Source organism: Lycium barbarum, chromosome 10 (assembly GCF_019175385.1).
Source record: "Lycium barbarum isolate Lr01 chromosome 10, ASM1917538v2, whole genome shotgun sequence".
Lineage (NCBI taxonomy): Eukaryota > Viridiplantae > Streptophyta > Magnoliopsida > Solanales > Solanaceae > Lycium > Lycium barbarum.
In genome coordinates this window covers 1,431,603-1,447,036 of record NC_083346.1, presented here as the reverse complement: position 1 = coordinate 1,447,036, position 15,434 = coordinate 1,431,603, and the positions used below count along the sequence as shown (strand labels likewise).

The window sequence follows — 15,434 nt, the reverse complement described above, 5'->3', positions numbered from 1 at the left end:
TCAATTACACAAAAAAGATATTTAAATCAAGATAGAGTAATCAAAGTTCCAACGTTTAAATAATTAGTTTTCTAATAATACTAGTTTATATATTTGTTAGTATCATAATATTAAGATATATGAATTGTATATGTAATTATATACTTCGGTATGGTATTCGGTATTTTCTTTATGAATACCGAATACCGTACCAAATACCAAACTTTTTAAAATGCATACCAAATACCGTACCAAATACCATAATATCGAAACCGTGGTATAAAAAATTTCGATTTCGATATGATAATCGGCATCTACCATACCATGCCCACTCCTTTTTAATTGCTCTAGTTTGACTACGGTATTGCGCACAAAGTTGAAGAAGTAAAAAGAGATTTTTGAGTCTTCTTGTCATAAATTTGAGATGTGTATAATGTACTTTGAATCTTGTAGTTATAAATTCGTCATATAGGATATTTAAATTAGCAACTTACTAAATATAAAAAAAAATGTTATCAACTTATTAAATATAAAAAAAGACGCTCGTTCAGGACAAATTAAAAAAAAAAAAATAAGATACTTATATTGAGATCAAGGATTATCTCTTTTAAGCTGAGAGTCTATCGGAAACAATATCTCTAGTCCACAAAGATAGAGGTAAAATTTGTGTATATCCTACCATACTCACACTCATATTACACTAGTATGATGTTGTTGTGGTTACCTCTTTTGCTTTTAAACAGTTGAATACATGGATATCTATTTAAAATGAAGGTATAATAGTTTTGGGAGACCCTCTACTTGTTCTGTCATTTCTGTCCTTTTATTTTACGGGATTTGATCCGTCCATTGTTTTTTTTCAATATTTTTAGAATCAATTCACGCTCCTTGAGTGTTTTGTCCAAAACAGGTACATCAATGTCACAAAGATCAATAGTTAGAGAGGTTTAAAATATGGTCAAACGCATCGACAGACATCTGTGGTGTCCACTTTTTCACTTGAGCACCTAAAGTGATCCTTGTTCCATTTAGACACTTCAGGTGGATCATTCCTATTCCATTTAGACACTTTTTGCACCGTTATCGGAGCAAAACCAACACCAAAAGGGGCGCCACCTCATTGCACATCCAACAAGCCCAAAAGCCCCAATTTTTAATGGTTAAAACTCCACGAATGTACAAATTAGTAAATTTACAATTAAAATGAGTTGACACAATTTAAATGAGCTGGCACAATTTAATTGGCCACTTAATCCGTGTAGGAGATGACTGGTGTTGGTTTTGCTCCGATAACGATGCAAAAAGTGTTTAAGTGGAATAGGAATGATCCCCTGAAGTGTCTAAATGGAACAAGGGCCACTTTAGGTGCTCAAGTGAAAGAAGTGGACGACCACAGGTGTTTGTCGATGGATTTGGCCTTAAAATATTGAGTGGATGTGTCTGGACGAGACTTCGTGAAGTGCAAATACTGAAATGACAAATCCAAACAAGTACGGGATCTTCCGGGCCATTTCGCCTCAAACAAATTTACCTTTTAGTCATTAAGAGCTCGACCCACTAATTAAATAGATATATGGAGGTGGGTTAGGACGAGTAAAATAGGGATGTTGGTTATATTTTGTGAAATCGAGTTATTTGAGTTAACTTGAGATTTCAGTTAAATAAAGTATATATTTATTAATTTTGTTAACAGCAGGGGCATAATTGATTAAAAATGTAACGGACGATAACTTTAGCCATTAAAATAAAGTAGAGGAATATTTTCGACCCTTACCCAATAAATTAACTAGGGCTTAATATTTTTAGTAGGCGTTTGGCCATAGAAATAAAAAAAAATCATTTTTTTTGAAAATTTGAAATTGAAGTTGTGTTTGACTAAAATTTTTGAAATTATATTTTTTATTGAAATGTAGTTGTATTGATTGTGAAAAAAGTGATTTTAAAAAAAAATAAGTTTTTTTTGTTTTTGAAATTTCAAAATACAACTTTAAGTTATCTTTAAAATTTTCATGACCAAATGTTTATTTCAGAAAAAAAGTAAAAAAAAAAATCGAAATAAAGTGAATAATTATTATGGCCGGATGGGCTTCTCTCCAACCCCGCGCACCCCCTCTTCTTTTTACTTTTCTTTTCAAGAGTATATATTTTGCAAATAAATACAGAATATTTCCCTCTCCTTTACTACCTTGGCCGCACCACCACTTCCCGCCGCCGTACACCGCCGTCTGCCGCCAACTAAAATAGTGCAAATTTCAATGGAAGCTCAAATTTTATCTTTTAAACTTTCCTTCAGCATACCCACTACTTCAACAATTCAAATCCCAAAAAACCCATTCTTTCATGTTTTACACAAACCATTAAATAATAATCTTACCCTTAAAGGCTCTTTCTTGAAACCCCATTTTTCTTTTTCTCCTAAAATTTTACAGTGTACTAATTGTTTGCAAAGAATGGAAAAAGAAGTTATTACAGTGAATAAAGAACTTAAAAAGAAGAAATTGGCAGTTTTTGTATCTGGTGGTGGTTCAAATTTCAGGTCAATTTATGATGCTACACTTGAAGGGATTGTTCATGGAGAGGTAGCTGTTTTAGTTACTAATAAACATGGTAAGTTTTTTTTTTTTTTCTTTTTTGTTGGAAAGTTAATATTTTTTCAGTTTATTTCAAGATTTATTTTTTAGTTGTCTTTTGGGTTCCTGTTTATTTGACATTTTGGTAAAGCTCTGAGCTTTAAGAGATTATTAGGTGATACAAATTAGTTTTAGATATTAGCACTTTAGGGCTCGTTTGGTACGAGGGATTAATAATCCCGGGATTGTAGTGTTATTTTTATCCGACGTTGAGGGTGGGATAACAATCCCGAGATAATTAATCCCCAACCATACTACTATAAGAATAATACTGAATAGGGAGCATTAGACATGCTAGCATCATTTTTTAGACGATTTGATTTGTTGTATTAAAGAACATGGATTGCATAATTTCTAAATATTACTGTTTAGGGTGTATTAGAATAGGAACAGTACTTGTGTTATTAATGCCATGGTTTACTTTGTATAAGAATAGTACTTAATAGGGTGTATAAGTAATACTGGTATTAGTTGGACCAGACTTAAATTTGCAACCAAATATTGTACTAAATTTTAGTACCGGCATTATTCTACCTAATACGCCCTACCAAACGACCCCTTAGTGTAGGTCATATGCTTTTTCTTGGGGTGGTTTGGCCTTTGAGAGATTATACGTTTAGAAAATATAGAGAACTTCTAATACTTCTTACTTAAATTTGCATAATGTTGGCATGAAATGAGTTTAAATGGAGTAACGTGATCAATGAGGATTCATATAGCCGACCCCAACTTGTTTGGGACTCTGGCATAATTGTTGTTATTGTTATTATTGAATTTCAAGATTATTTATTGTTAGCTTTTAGGTCCCCGCCTATTTGAGATTTTGGCAAAGCTTTGAGCTTTAGAGAAAACATGTATATGTAGTCTATTTGTATTGCAATCTTCTTGATTAATTTTCCAAGGAATGAAATTTCTATTCGTAGTTTTTACTTCAGGCTTCATCTGCATTCTTTCTTCCTGAAATTTATTATTCTTAGGTTCACTAATAGTTTGCATGTTGAAGCTAGTGTGACTTCATGAATATGTATGCTGCGTTGAAACTGAAATCACGTTGGCGACGAACTTTGTCTTTCCTCACTGATGATAAGAAGTTTTGATGATACAATATCAGCTTAATAGGTTCTTGGTGGAAGCGTTTTGAAATTTCAGAGATTTCTGTTTCGATAAAAGTTTCCTTATGCTATTATGATTTTTCTTTGTAATTCAAATAGCTTTATGAGAGCTTATATGTGGATTGCTCCAATGTTATTTGGTGGAACCATACCTCTTACTCATGGTTTTCAAGTGCTTATTTATCCTATTGCATTTGGTACAGTTGATATTTTGAGGAATTACGCAGGAATGACACTAAAGCTTTTGAACTGTCTAAATCTGACATTTAGCCCAGTTTATACCAGAAGATATGCGTATTCAATTGTCTTCTCCTAGTTGCCATTCATCTTTTCATTTAGATTCTTTTTTTTTTGGTATGAAATGCAGATTGTGGAGGTGCTAAGTATGCAAGGGAGCAAGGCATCCCTGTTATTCTGTTTCCTAAAGCAAAGAATTCATCCGAGGGTTTATCAGAGGAGGATCTCGTGGGTTCTCTAAGGTTTTGTCGTTTCTATCCACGTCTCTTCTATTGACCTGACTAGAGTGGTTAAGTAGTTTTTCCAAAAAGAATACTCTTCCCTAAAATTATGCCTTGATGCAATCGGTTCCCCTTCTCCGTGTCTTGATGCAATCGGTTCCCCTTCTCCGTGTCTTTACTCCTCCTTCTGGGATAACTAGCGGAAGAAAAATGGTACTCCCTACGTCCCAATTTATGTGACGCTATTTCCTTTTTAGTCAGTCCCAAAAAGAATGACACCTTTCTATATTTAGTAACAAATTAATTTAAAACTTCCCATTTTACCTCATGATTTCTAGCCACACAAATATATCTATAGCTAGCTCGTTTTAGACCACAAGTCTGTGTCCAGTCAACTACCTTCACATAAATTGGTGGGACGGAGGGAGTATCTGAATAGGAGCAAATTTACTTGTACTGCTGCCTATTGCTGAGGGTTGACTTTTGATATATTATGAGTACAAAAGATATGTTGTTTAAGTTCTTTGTCCTCAATCTGGTAATGCTTTTGATGTTCTGAAGCTGCACATCTGTCAAAAATTCCTGTCTTCCGCAGTTGCATTACCATATTTAGTTTTGTCGCCTTTTTTAGCTGTTGTACTTCTGCTCACCAGCAAACTGTTGTAAAAAATTCACCTAATTTCGACACTAATTCTGCCTATTTGAAACTTGAGAGTTATTCTGTTAAGCACTTCTCTTTTTGCTCACCTTTCTTTAATTTGGTCTTACTTTTCATTTTGCCCTTGGTTTCTTCTACTTGGAGAAAAAAGACTATTACTGAAGAACTGGGAAATTAAATGTGAACAAAAGCATGTAAATCGTGATAAACGTCTATAATTTCTTGCTTATCTTCTCTTTTATCTGTGTATGGATACTTTCCATACTTATTAGTCATCCAAATGAGGATGGATAAATCATCTCAAGTGGGAAATGAATAATCTTATATCTTCATATTCTTTACCAGTTATCAGTTTCAAAAAAAATATTCTTTACCAGTTGTTCTTTTTTTTTTTTTTTTTTTTTTTTTTTTTTTTTTGATTGGTAAGTTACCAGTTATCTTATACTAACATTTTTTTACAGAGCCTACAACGTCGACTTCATTCTTTTAGCCGGGTACTTAAAGCTTATTCCTACTGAGTTGGTCCAAGCATTTCCAAGATCAATATTTAATATTCACCCGTCACTTCTTCCAGCTTTTGGAGGCAAAGGCTACTACGGCATAAAGGTGCATAAAGCAGTCATAGCTTCTGGAGCTAGGTATGTGTTGTGTTTGCTATCAAAATGGAATTATTCTTGTTAATCAAGTATCTTGTTCTTCCTTTCTCTTTAAGTTTTCATTTGTTATTAACTTCAAACCTAAAGATACTTTTCCATAATAAGTAGAAAGTAAAGAAACACTGTCATGTGGACCGAAAGAGTCCATGTCAGGCACTATTTGCTGTCCTTTGTCTTTAAAGTATCACGTCTTTGAGTTTCTTCACTAGGCCTGGTTGACCTAATAGACCAGAGTTTTTTAAAGCAAAAAGTGAAAAAAAAAAAAAAAAAAAAAAACACGATGTCATGGGGCTTGTAGTGAAAAACAAGCTGAGAAAGAGGTTGGGTTTGAGGGAAATTTCCAATTTCATGAGCTTAAGCGTGTAGTGATGATTTCTTTATTCTCTTGCCAAATTGGGGTTACATTATAATTTATAAGTCAATATGGTCATTTTCTTTGTCATTGCTTCCAAGAATTCTGCATTTGTTATGGTTCCCTGAAGGAATGCTTAAAGTAGTACTTTGTTCTTTTCTGTTGCATTTTTTGGGGTATTGGCCAACTGTAAGCTTATTTAACTCTGGCTGGAGACTGACGACCAATAAGAAGCTTCCCTGCGTATATGCACCATAAAAAGTTTTATTAAGTCATTCCCTGTTAATTACTGGACAGTTATTATCATATGAAGTTCCTTTAAATTGAGACTTTGTTATGATGTGTGGATACTAATCCATGTATATGTTATAAGTTAGTGGGCTGCAATTGCTATTTTTCTGATCTGAGTAATGCATCAATTTTACCATATTTTAAAACGCATCTGTATATAGTGGGACTTATTATGTCCATTGATGATATCAAGTTATTAGCAGACACAGGTTTAGAATTAGGATTGAGTTGGCAGGTAGGACACACCCAGATCCATTTTAAATTCAGATACACATTTTTATATAGACTATAGTGCAAGCAGAAAGCAGCCAGACCAATGCTCATACTGTGGATCCCCTTGGTTTCTAGCTCCAACTTCAGAGTACCATGCTATGCAAGTCAATCATTGAAGACACTCAAAAAAATATATGTCAGAAGCCGGTTAGCTTGTGAATTGTAAATTGAGGGCTTGGTTGAAGAGTTAAAATACTCAATACGATTTTTCCACCTATAAGTTAGATATCGACAATCACTTAGCCTAATGCTTTTGGGATTTGAAGTATTTATTTCCATTTCTGTTAAATGTCAGCGAAATGCGGTTTGGGAACATCTTGGTAATCCCCCCCCAAAAAAAAAAGGTGATGTGGGAACATTTTTAAGATCTTATCAGATAATGTAGCATCTTTTTCCTGAAATGTTGAGGATTCACATTCTCCAAGCAAACCATTTCTTTTGCTAATATTGACTATGCAGATTTAGACTCATATTTTGAGTTGAGAGTCCTTGCTCCATTATCTTGGAATTCCCAGTGAATTGTCATAAACTGTTAAAGACAATTCTTATCATCATTTGAGCAAGAATTGGTGATTAACTGTGACCTAGTTGCTGCATATTTTCAGTTTATCCTTTCCACCCTTCTAAAACATTAAGCACCGAACCTTGATTTTAGTAGCTGCTTTTGGGACAGATTTAGTTTTTCCCGTCTTTGATGCTTTGGATCCTCATTTTAGCTCCAAACATAAGTTATTCACTTTTTCTGTCTTATTTGCTAATCTGTAGGTATTCTGGTCCAACTATCCATCATGTTGATGAGCATTATGACACCGGACGTATTCTTGCTCAAGGGGTTGTGCCTGTGCTGGCTAATGACACAGCAGAAACACTTGCTGCAAGGGTTCTTCAGGAGGTCATAAATTTCTTTTACACATTTCTTGTTATGAGTGTTTATTACAGTTTTGACATTTCATGGTGCACTTATAAAGTAAACCTCCTGTGTTGTTGGGGGAGTTGGGGTGGGGGGGGGGGGGGGTTGTTCTTTTTGGAAGAACGACAATAATTTTCGTTGCATATGTGTTTTTTGCTGTTTTAATGCAAGTATAGCCGTTTTTTAATCTATGTGTCTATTCAGAAAATGAGTAGCATTATTGTTTATCAACATGTATGGTCTTAGGTTTATAACTCGTGTTACCCATCTCTCTAGCCTTTTGCCCTGTCCGTTTAGTTTCCTGAAGGCATGTAATATCAGCGCTCCTCCTTTTTAGGGTATCCACTAATTCCATTAACATCCCCGTCAAAGTGCCTATGTTCTCCCAAATCCAACTCTCTTGTTGCTTGTCCATTGTCTTTTTTATTCCCTGCAATCTTTGTACTAAAACTCTTCCTTTAACAGGAGCATAAATTGTACGTGGAAGTAGCAGCAGCGTTATGTCAAGAGAGAATCGTGTGGCGGGAAGATGGTGTTCCTCTCATCCGGAGGAAAGAAGATCCCAATCACTACAAATAGCAAAATGCTTAATAAACGTAGCGATAGGTTAGGAACTCTGCTGGTGGAGGCATCATGGAGGTATCGTTACTGAGCTCTGTGCTGATACTAACATAGTTTTGGAATATATGCCTCGTGGAAAGCGTACCAACGTCCTTAGTGTTTCAACTGACCGATATACTATAGAAATTCTGCGTTATTCATGATGTAGACGAGTAGTGTAAGTCTATAAATTTTGTACCAATATGGTTGGCAACTTTTTATGTATTCATCTATGGAAGAAATAGAATTTTGTACCAATATGGTTGGTAACTTTTAACTTTTTATATAGAATTTTGTACCAATATGGTTGGTTAACTTTTTATGTATTCATCTATGGAAGAAATAGTTCGTTGTTGCTTGACGTTGCTGGATATTAAATCAGGGTTGTAAGCCTGGACTTCATGAAGATATCATGTAGTGAAGCGTGTCGATGGAATTCTATATTTCTCATATTATTGATCAAAATCAAACTAATGGATGCAAAATCGGTGTCTTTCAGACACACATTTATTATTTAACCGACTATATATATATATATATGTTCACTTTGATTTTCAATTGTTAAAGGTTAAATTGTTCGGTGTAGTGCAGCAATTGCTCCCGACATTGCAATATAGCTTTAATTTGTTCGCAAATTATCTGAAAAGGAAAACATTCAAGTATGAAAAGGGGGAGGTGATCGTTCCTGGAGGTTTTCTGTGTAGTATTTGGGGATGGCAATGACAAGGGAAAGACAAGTAGTCAAAAGCAAGAAGTATAGAAAATAATACAAAGAGTAAGAGTAGTCCGCAGAACAACTGGTTGGGGCATGACAAGGGGAGAATATTTTAAATAAATGTTGAATGAGAATTGCGATAGAAATTGTTACCAGCAGATCTTTGGCTAGAACTGAAACTGACCTTTAGCTAACCGACTATGTGCCACAAGTCTATGCTGGCATTTTAATAGGTCAGGTGAGTTCATCGGCAAGCCCGTAGGCTATTGGCTTCTTCCTATATCTTTGTTCGGGAAAGCTGTTGATTTCATTATCGAATCAAATAAATTTATTCTCTTAATTCTACCAATCAACCTTTTCACAATGTTTAAAGAATAGCATCTATTGAGAGTGAATTTCAGATGTTTATATATTTAAAGCATAAGCAGTAGTTGAACCAGTATAGTAAAAAAAAAACATACTCATTATTGTTGATATGACATAAATAAACACATTTTATTCCGTATTTTTCACTATCAGATCAAATGTGGTACCATTTTACGCAAAGGTCACTACTCCACCATGTCAGGCCCTCAAATGACAACAATACCTGTAACGTTTGAACTTTGAAGGATTAATATGAAAGGGCCAACTTACTATGTTTGGTCAAGCTTCCGAAACGCGAAAAATGATTTTTTTTTTTTCAAAAATGCTACTCCCTCTGTTTTATATTACTTGTCCACTTTTCTTTTTTAAAAGTCAAACTATATAAACTTTGACTAATATTTTTTCATCATATTAATGTGAAAAAAGTAGCAACTTGTATTAATTTTCGTGTAATTTTTAAATATCTAATCATAATTGTAGAATATTAAATTGATCTAATTCAATTTAGCTCTGAATATTAGTCAACTTGATTCTCGAAAAGCGAAACAGTACAATTAATATGAGACAGATGGAGTAATTGTAGAAAGTTAAGGTGTTTAGCTAAATGCATCTGAGTAGTAGTAGTAATTGTTTTTCAGACAATAAAAAAAATAGTTTTTTTCCCAAAACACTTTTAGAACATCAGCCAAGCACAATACTACTCCCCCCGTCCGAAAAAGATTGTTTTAGTTACTATTTGGACAGTCAAACGATATTTTCATTGACCATAATTGTTTCAAATACTTTCAAAATCTTTTGAATTGTTAACTATTGTGACTTATAGTACTTTATATGTAGTTTATAAGTACGTATTTTTTATTTCACAAAAAATTAAAGATCGTATGTCTGAATTCACACCGAACATTAATTAAGTTCGAACCTCATAATCCGAATGCAGATAATATTTTTGGGACGGAGGGAGTACTTTAATATTGATAAAATAGTTTTTTAAATTAATTAGGCAAACACAACTACTAATCCCTAAAAATACTTAAATACTTTTCCAAATAAGTAGATTGAAGGGAAATCTACATGACGTGGCAAACTACTACTACTAATTATGTTTAGTAGCTATAGTTCGAATTAATTACTTCCTATAGCTAATAGTTGTATGTTAATGACACTTATTAGCTATTAAGGTAAAATAAGCTGAACACATATGTGTATCCCAACTCTTTAAGTAAGATACTCTCTCCTCTCTCTCTCTTTCTCTCTCTCTCTCTCTCTCACGTCTACTTTCTCTCTCTAACGTTTGGTTCTCTCTTCCTCTCCATCTTCTCCGGCGAGTCTAATAGTTGCCGTCGTCGAATCTAACCTTAGCTATAAAGAAATATCTAATGGGAAAAAAACTCTCATATAAGATTGATGGAGGAAGATTGAGGGGCAGATCTGAGCCACCGCCATCTCTCTAATCTCCAGCGACCGGAAAATATACTGTATTTTTCAGATTTGACCAAAAAATACAGTGTATTTAATTTAGTTTTTGGGGTGTATTTTATTTCCTGTATTCAGTATTCGAGTATATTCGAAGTAGATATTTTTGTATACAAATGAATCAGTGAATTTGAACTGTATTTTATTTCTTGTATCTCAAATTTGAGTGTATTATTTCATTTTGGGGTGTATTTTATTTCTTGTATTCAGTATTTGAGTGTATTAGTTAATTTTTAGTGCAAAATTCAGTGTTTGGGGATATATTTTGAAGGATTTTTTTTTGTATACAACAGATTATTAAATATAATAAAGTAAATATAGTGTAAAAGTAGCTACAAATGAATACAGTTGAGTTAAATACATCTGACTTGAATACAACTTTGTTGAATACATCTATCTTGAGTACACCGAAATCTGACTTGAATACAGTGAAATCTGACTCAGCCGAATTTTGAATACAATTCAAATTTTAAATACAATCTACTGTAGCTACGAAATGTAATTAGCTAAAGCATATATATGTCAAATTTTTAACCGTCAAAATGTATTCATTTATGTAAGTTGCCCTAGATTGAAGCTGGGCCAATAGGTCCAATTAATCAATCTGGTCCAGCCCACATATAAGACATTGGGCTCTCAGTCTTCCATATAGGCCCACATGCCCCAACCCTCAATTCTCTCCATATATAAGTCAACTATTAGGTTTAGGGTTTCATTTTTCATCAGCAAAAATCACACACACACACTTTCACTCCCTTCAGCATCACAGCAATGGCCGCCAAGAAATCTCTCCGTAACCCAGACCTTATTCGTGGTGTCGGGAAATTCTCCCGTTCAAAAATGTACCACAAAAAAGGTCTTTGGGCAATCAAGAAGAAAAACGGCGGAAAATTCCCTCAACACGACAAAAAACCCGTCGTTACTTCAACCGTCGTTAAACCTCCCAAGTTCTACCCAGCTGATGACGTGGCAAAACCCCTTGTTAACAAACACAAACCAAAACCAACGAAATTGAGAGCAAGTATTACACCTGGTACTGTTTTGATTATTCTTGCTGGTAGGTTTAAGGGTAAAAGAGTTGTCTTCTTGAAACAGTTGAGTTCTGGTTTGTTACTTGTTACTGGTCCTTTTAAGCTTAATGGGGTTCCATTAAGGAGGGTTAATCAAGCTTATGTTATTGGTACTTCAACTAAGGTTGATATAAGTGGCGTTAGTTGTGACAAGATTGATGATAAGTATTTTGCTAAGCAAGCTGAGAAGAAACAAAAGAAGGGTGAAGGAGAGTTTTTTGAAGACAAAAAAGAGGTTTGTTTGGATCCTTTTTGCTCATTTTATTGTTAATTATTCAATCTGTTTGATATTTTGTGCTTAGAGAATGGATCTTTTTGCTTATGGATTGGATCTTTGGTTTATTGTACGCTTAAAGATTAGATTTTTCTTTTTGTTTATTGTATGATTAGGGTCACTAGCCAAAATATACAAAACGTTTACCCTTGTTTACTATGTGTATATTAAGTATATTGTGGGTATATTTGTCTTAAATAGGAAACATATACATTACTGGCTATTACTGGATTGAAGTTTGTAACTTTTTTGCTCATTTGCTAATTAGTAATTGAATGTGTTCTTGATTTTGTGCTTAAGGGTGTCGGCATTTGCTTTTTGTTCATTGTGTGCTTATGGATTGGATCTTTTGTTCATTCTATGCTTAAAGAACATATCTTTTTGTTTATTTTATGATTAGGCAGTGGATTATTGTTTTTAGTTTTTGGTTTTGGTGAATGTTTTGATATTTTCTGTTGGCCATAGATGCATAAAAATGGAGAAACATGTTTAGTGAGATTCATATTTCTTTTGTTCATTATATGATTAAAGATAGAGAGTTTTTTGGTGGTTGTAGGATCAGAAGTGGATTATTGGTTTTGGTGAATGTTTTGATCTCTTATGTTTGGGCCTTAGATGAATTTTAATGGAGAAACATGGTTAGTGAGGATTCATAGGTAAAAAGTTATGTCTCATTCATATGATGAGAAAGTTGAGATTTTCAATTAGCAAAATTTCACGTCTACTGCAGATTCCCGAACATTTACAATAATGTATTATTGAAACTTGCTTGAACATTAATAATTCCCTTTGGTAATGGAGAAACATGGTTAGTGAACATTATGTCTCATTCATGTACTTAGAAATCTGAGAATGAAAATTAGCAAGTTTCACTTCTTCGGCAGATCCTCTGCCTGTGCATATGTGACACTTACAATGGTATTATTGGAACTTGCTTGAACATTAATAACTCTCTTTGGTATTCTAAGTGCATCCCCTTTTTGCTTGTTGTTTTGATCTTTCTGTTTGATGTATTGTAGGAGAAGAATGTGCTTCCTCAGGAAAAGAAGGATGACCAGAAGGCTGTTGATGCAGCGTTGATCAAGGTCATTGAGTCTGTTCCTGAATTGAAGGCTTATTTGTCTGCTAGATTCTCCCTCAAGTCTGGCATGAAGCCCCATGAGCTTGTCTTTTAATTAAACTACTCTTGATGAAATTGATTTTGTTAGATCTATTTTGTTTTATGTTCTGTTTTGGACCTACTTTTAGTCGATGTATTGAAGATTTTGTTGGTTATAAACATCTGAAGTTGGGATATGCAATGTGAGACTTTGCACTTCTTTTATTACAGTATTGTGTTATAAAGGTTAATGCTTGAGCTCAATGGAGGTGTAGCAATACAGATAGATTTTTATCGGAGAAGTTAACTGGCCGGTTGTTGTTCTTTGGCAGCATTTCTGCTTACCGAACTTACATATTGCACGACTTCTGTGATCCAAGTTGCTAGTTCTTACTCAGCATATCTGTGAATCAATATCTTCTACGGCTATTGTTTTCAGAGTGCTCAATATATCTACCTACCTAGCCTCTTACAGTTTTCATGATAGTTGTGAACATGTTGTATTCTGTGTGCATATTAGTCTGTTGAAGAGAAGATGGAAATGGCATAGGATTTAGCCTTTCTAATAGACCCTTGTCTAAAATCAATTCATCTATGCATTTGCCAGGCTCACTGCTCTGTGCTCCCAACAGTTTGCGTCTATAGGTGCTCACAATGCAAATATTTGAGTTATGCGCCATCACGTAGACATTAGATTCTTTTCTTGTCCTATATACCTCTGTAAACACGCTGTTATTAGATATTATGGAATTCAATAGGTTTATTTGCAAGAAACTCTGAAAGGAAGTCATGGATCGTGCATTCGTATTCTTAAACCTCTAATGTGGTCTCTAGAAAAGGTTTTTTCTTGAAACTGTTATCCTGGTTAGCTATAGTGGATGAAATACTTGAGGGCATACTATATCATCTATCAATCAATGCCCATAGTATCAGGAATTTACTTGTGAACCTGCAGTTCTAGGTTCCTGATACATCCAGTATTAGGCTCCGTTGCTGTATATCACATATTTATGTGTCAATCATAACTGGCATCAAAATCTTAATGCCTTTTGATCTTTATCACCTAGTCTATCACTATTATTGATTCTCCGAATGGAAGAGTTGTGTTTGTAGGTTAATGGAATTTGACAGTTTGATATAGTAGATATTCAGAGACAATCTACTGAAAAAAAAAAGAAGATATTCAGAGACAATATAGAAGAAAAGTAATTAAAATAGAAAAGGGTGTAGCCTTCGTAGTATTTTGTTTTGGAACTGATAGTTAAAGCACCGTAACAGTGAGTCACTAACCTATAAGTCGTCTTATTAATAAGTTTTTTTTTTTTTTTAAGCTTTGGTTCTTTTCACTTGGTTAAGTCACAGGTTCATGTTAATCAGTTATGTTAATTTTAATTAGCTTTTGATTACCATGTGTGGAAGTAAAGTTCAAACCAATGCTGCTCAATAAGTAACCGTGATCACTGAAAGATCAATAATTCCATAATATGAATAAACAAAACTAATCCTCTTCCCGAAAAGCAAATTGTATGGCATATATCATCCGTATACAACATTGATGTGCCATATGTACATATATGGGGTAATAAGTTATATTCTACAACCATTATGTACCTTATACCGGGTGGGATGTAGCCTTTAACCTATGGGTTTACGTGAAACAAGTAATTTTCGCTCAAACTTTGTATTTTGACTATAAATTTAATAATTATTACATACTGACTTGCGATTCAAAGAGAAACTCATCCATAAAACTAATCCTCTCCTGAAAAGCAAATTGTATGACATATATATATATATATATATTTTCAAATCTATTATCTTTAAATGTAAAATGAATCGAGTATATACCCTCTTTGATGTAGAGGTATTTCTAGTTCCCCCGTATTGTTTTTATTTTCCTATTTCTCAATAAATTGAAATGGTTGATTTTTCTTTTTTTTGGTGTCAAGGTAAGCTGTTTATATCTCACCCTCTTTTTGTTACAGCGTTTTCCCTGATACAGGTCAAACGCATAATGTTTAGTGCACTGAGACTTTTTTTCTTTTGCGTCAGCCAGAACTATTTGGTTGTATGCTGTTTAGTAGTACAAGTTCTTTCTCTAGCTGTACGAGAATAAAATTCGTTGTATAAGTACATGAATATGCAACTCAAGGAATCAAGATTACTGAGACGATAGAATTGTAGAAAAAGAATATTTTCATCTTTTTAGTGTAAAAACAGACCAAGTCTTATTTGTTTCTTGAGACTTTAACTAGGGTGGCCATGTCCTACAGTTTACAAACAAAGGATTCAAATGGTCTAACCAAATACTTCGATTGTATTTCCAATTATAAATTTCGCACCACGAAATGAATCAAGGAACTAAGGTCGACGTTTTCAATATCGATAATATTTACTTCTCGTTTAGTCCTGTCCGGAAATCCTTTAATTTTGTGATTTCCAAGAAGTCACAAGAAAACAACAATCTAAGTGTAAGATAGACATGGGTCTAGTAGTCTTTTGAGGAAACCTTGTGATC

At 33.9% G+C, this 15,434-nt stretch overlaps 2 protein-coding genes and 1 non-coding gene across 3 annotated transcripts; all 3 read left to right on the top strand.

Moving 5' to 3' along the window:
- Positions 1-2,110: 2,110 nt before the first annotated feature.
- LOC132614649 (phosphoribosylglycinamide formyltransferase, chloroplastic) lies at positions 2,111-8,280 on the top strand. Its single transcript, XM_060329156.1, has 5 exons — positions 2,111-2,586; positions 4,089-4,200; positions 5,299-5,475; positions 7,175-7,301; positions 7,785-8,280. Exons 1-5 carry the CDS (start codon positions 2,235-2,237, stop codon positions 7,896-7,898), a joined length of 882 nt encoding a protein of 293 aa, XP_060185139.1. The 5' UTR covers positions 2,111-2,234; the 3' UTR covers positions 7,899-8,280.
- A 2,902-nt stretch (positions 8,281-11,182) lies between these two features.
- LOC132613906 (large ribosomal subunit protein eL6-like) lies at positions 11,183-13,144 on the top strand. Its single transcript, XM_060328202.1, has 2 exons — positions 11,183-11,778; positions 12,837-13,144. The coding sequence occupies exons 1-2, from the start codon at positions 11,245-11,247 to the stop codon at positions 12,990-12,992; spliced, it is 690 nt and encodes a 229-aa protein (XP_060184185.1). The 5' UTR covers positions 11,183-11,244; the 3' UTR covers positions 12,993-13,144.
- A 38-nt stretch (positions 13,145-13,182) lies between these two features.
- Positions 13,183-13,274, top strand: LOC132616399 (small nucleolar RNA snoR109). Its single transcript, XR_009573180.1, has one exon. It is a non-coding gene; the product is annotated as a small nucleolar RNA snoR109 (small nucleolar RNA).
- The last annotated feature ends 2,160 nt before the right edge of the window (positions 13,275-15,434 follow it).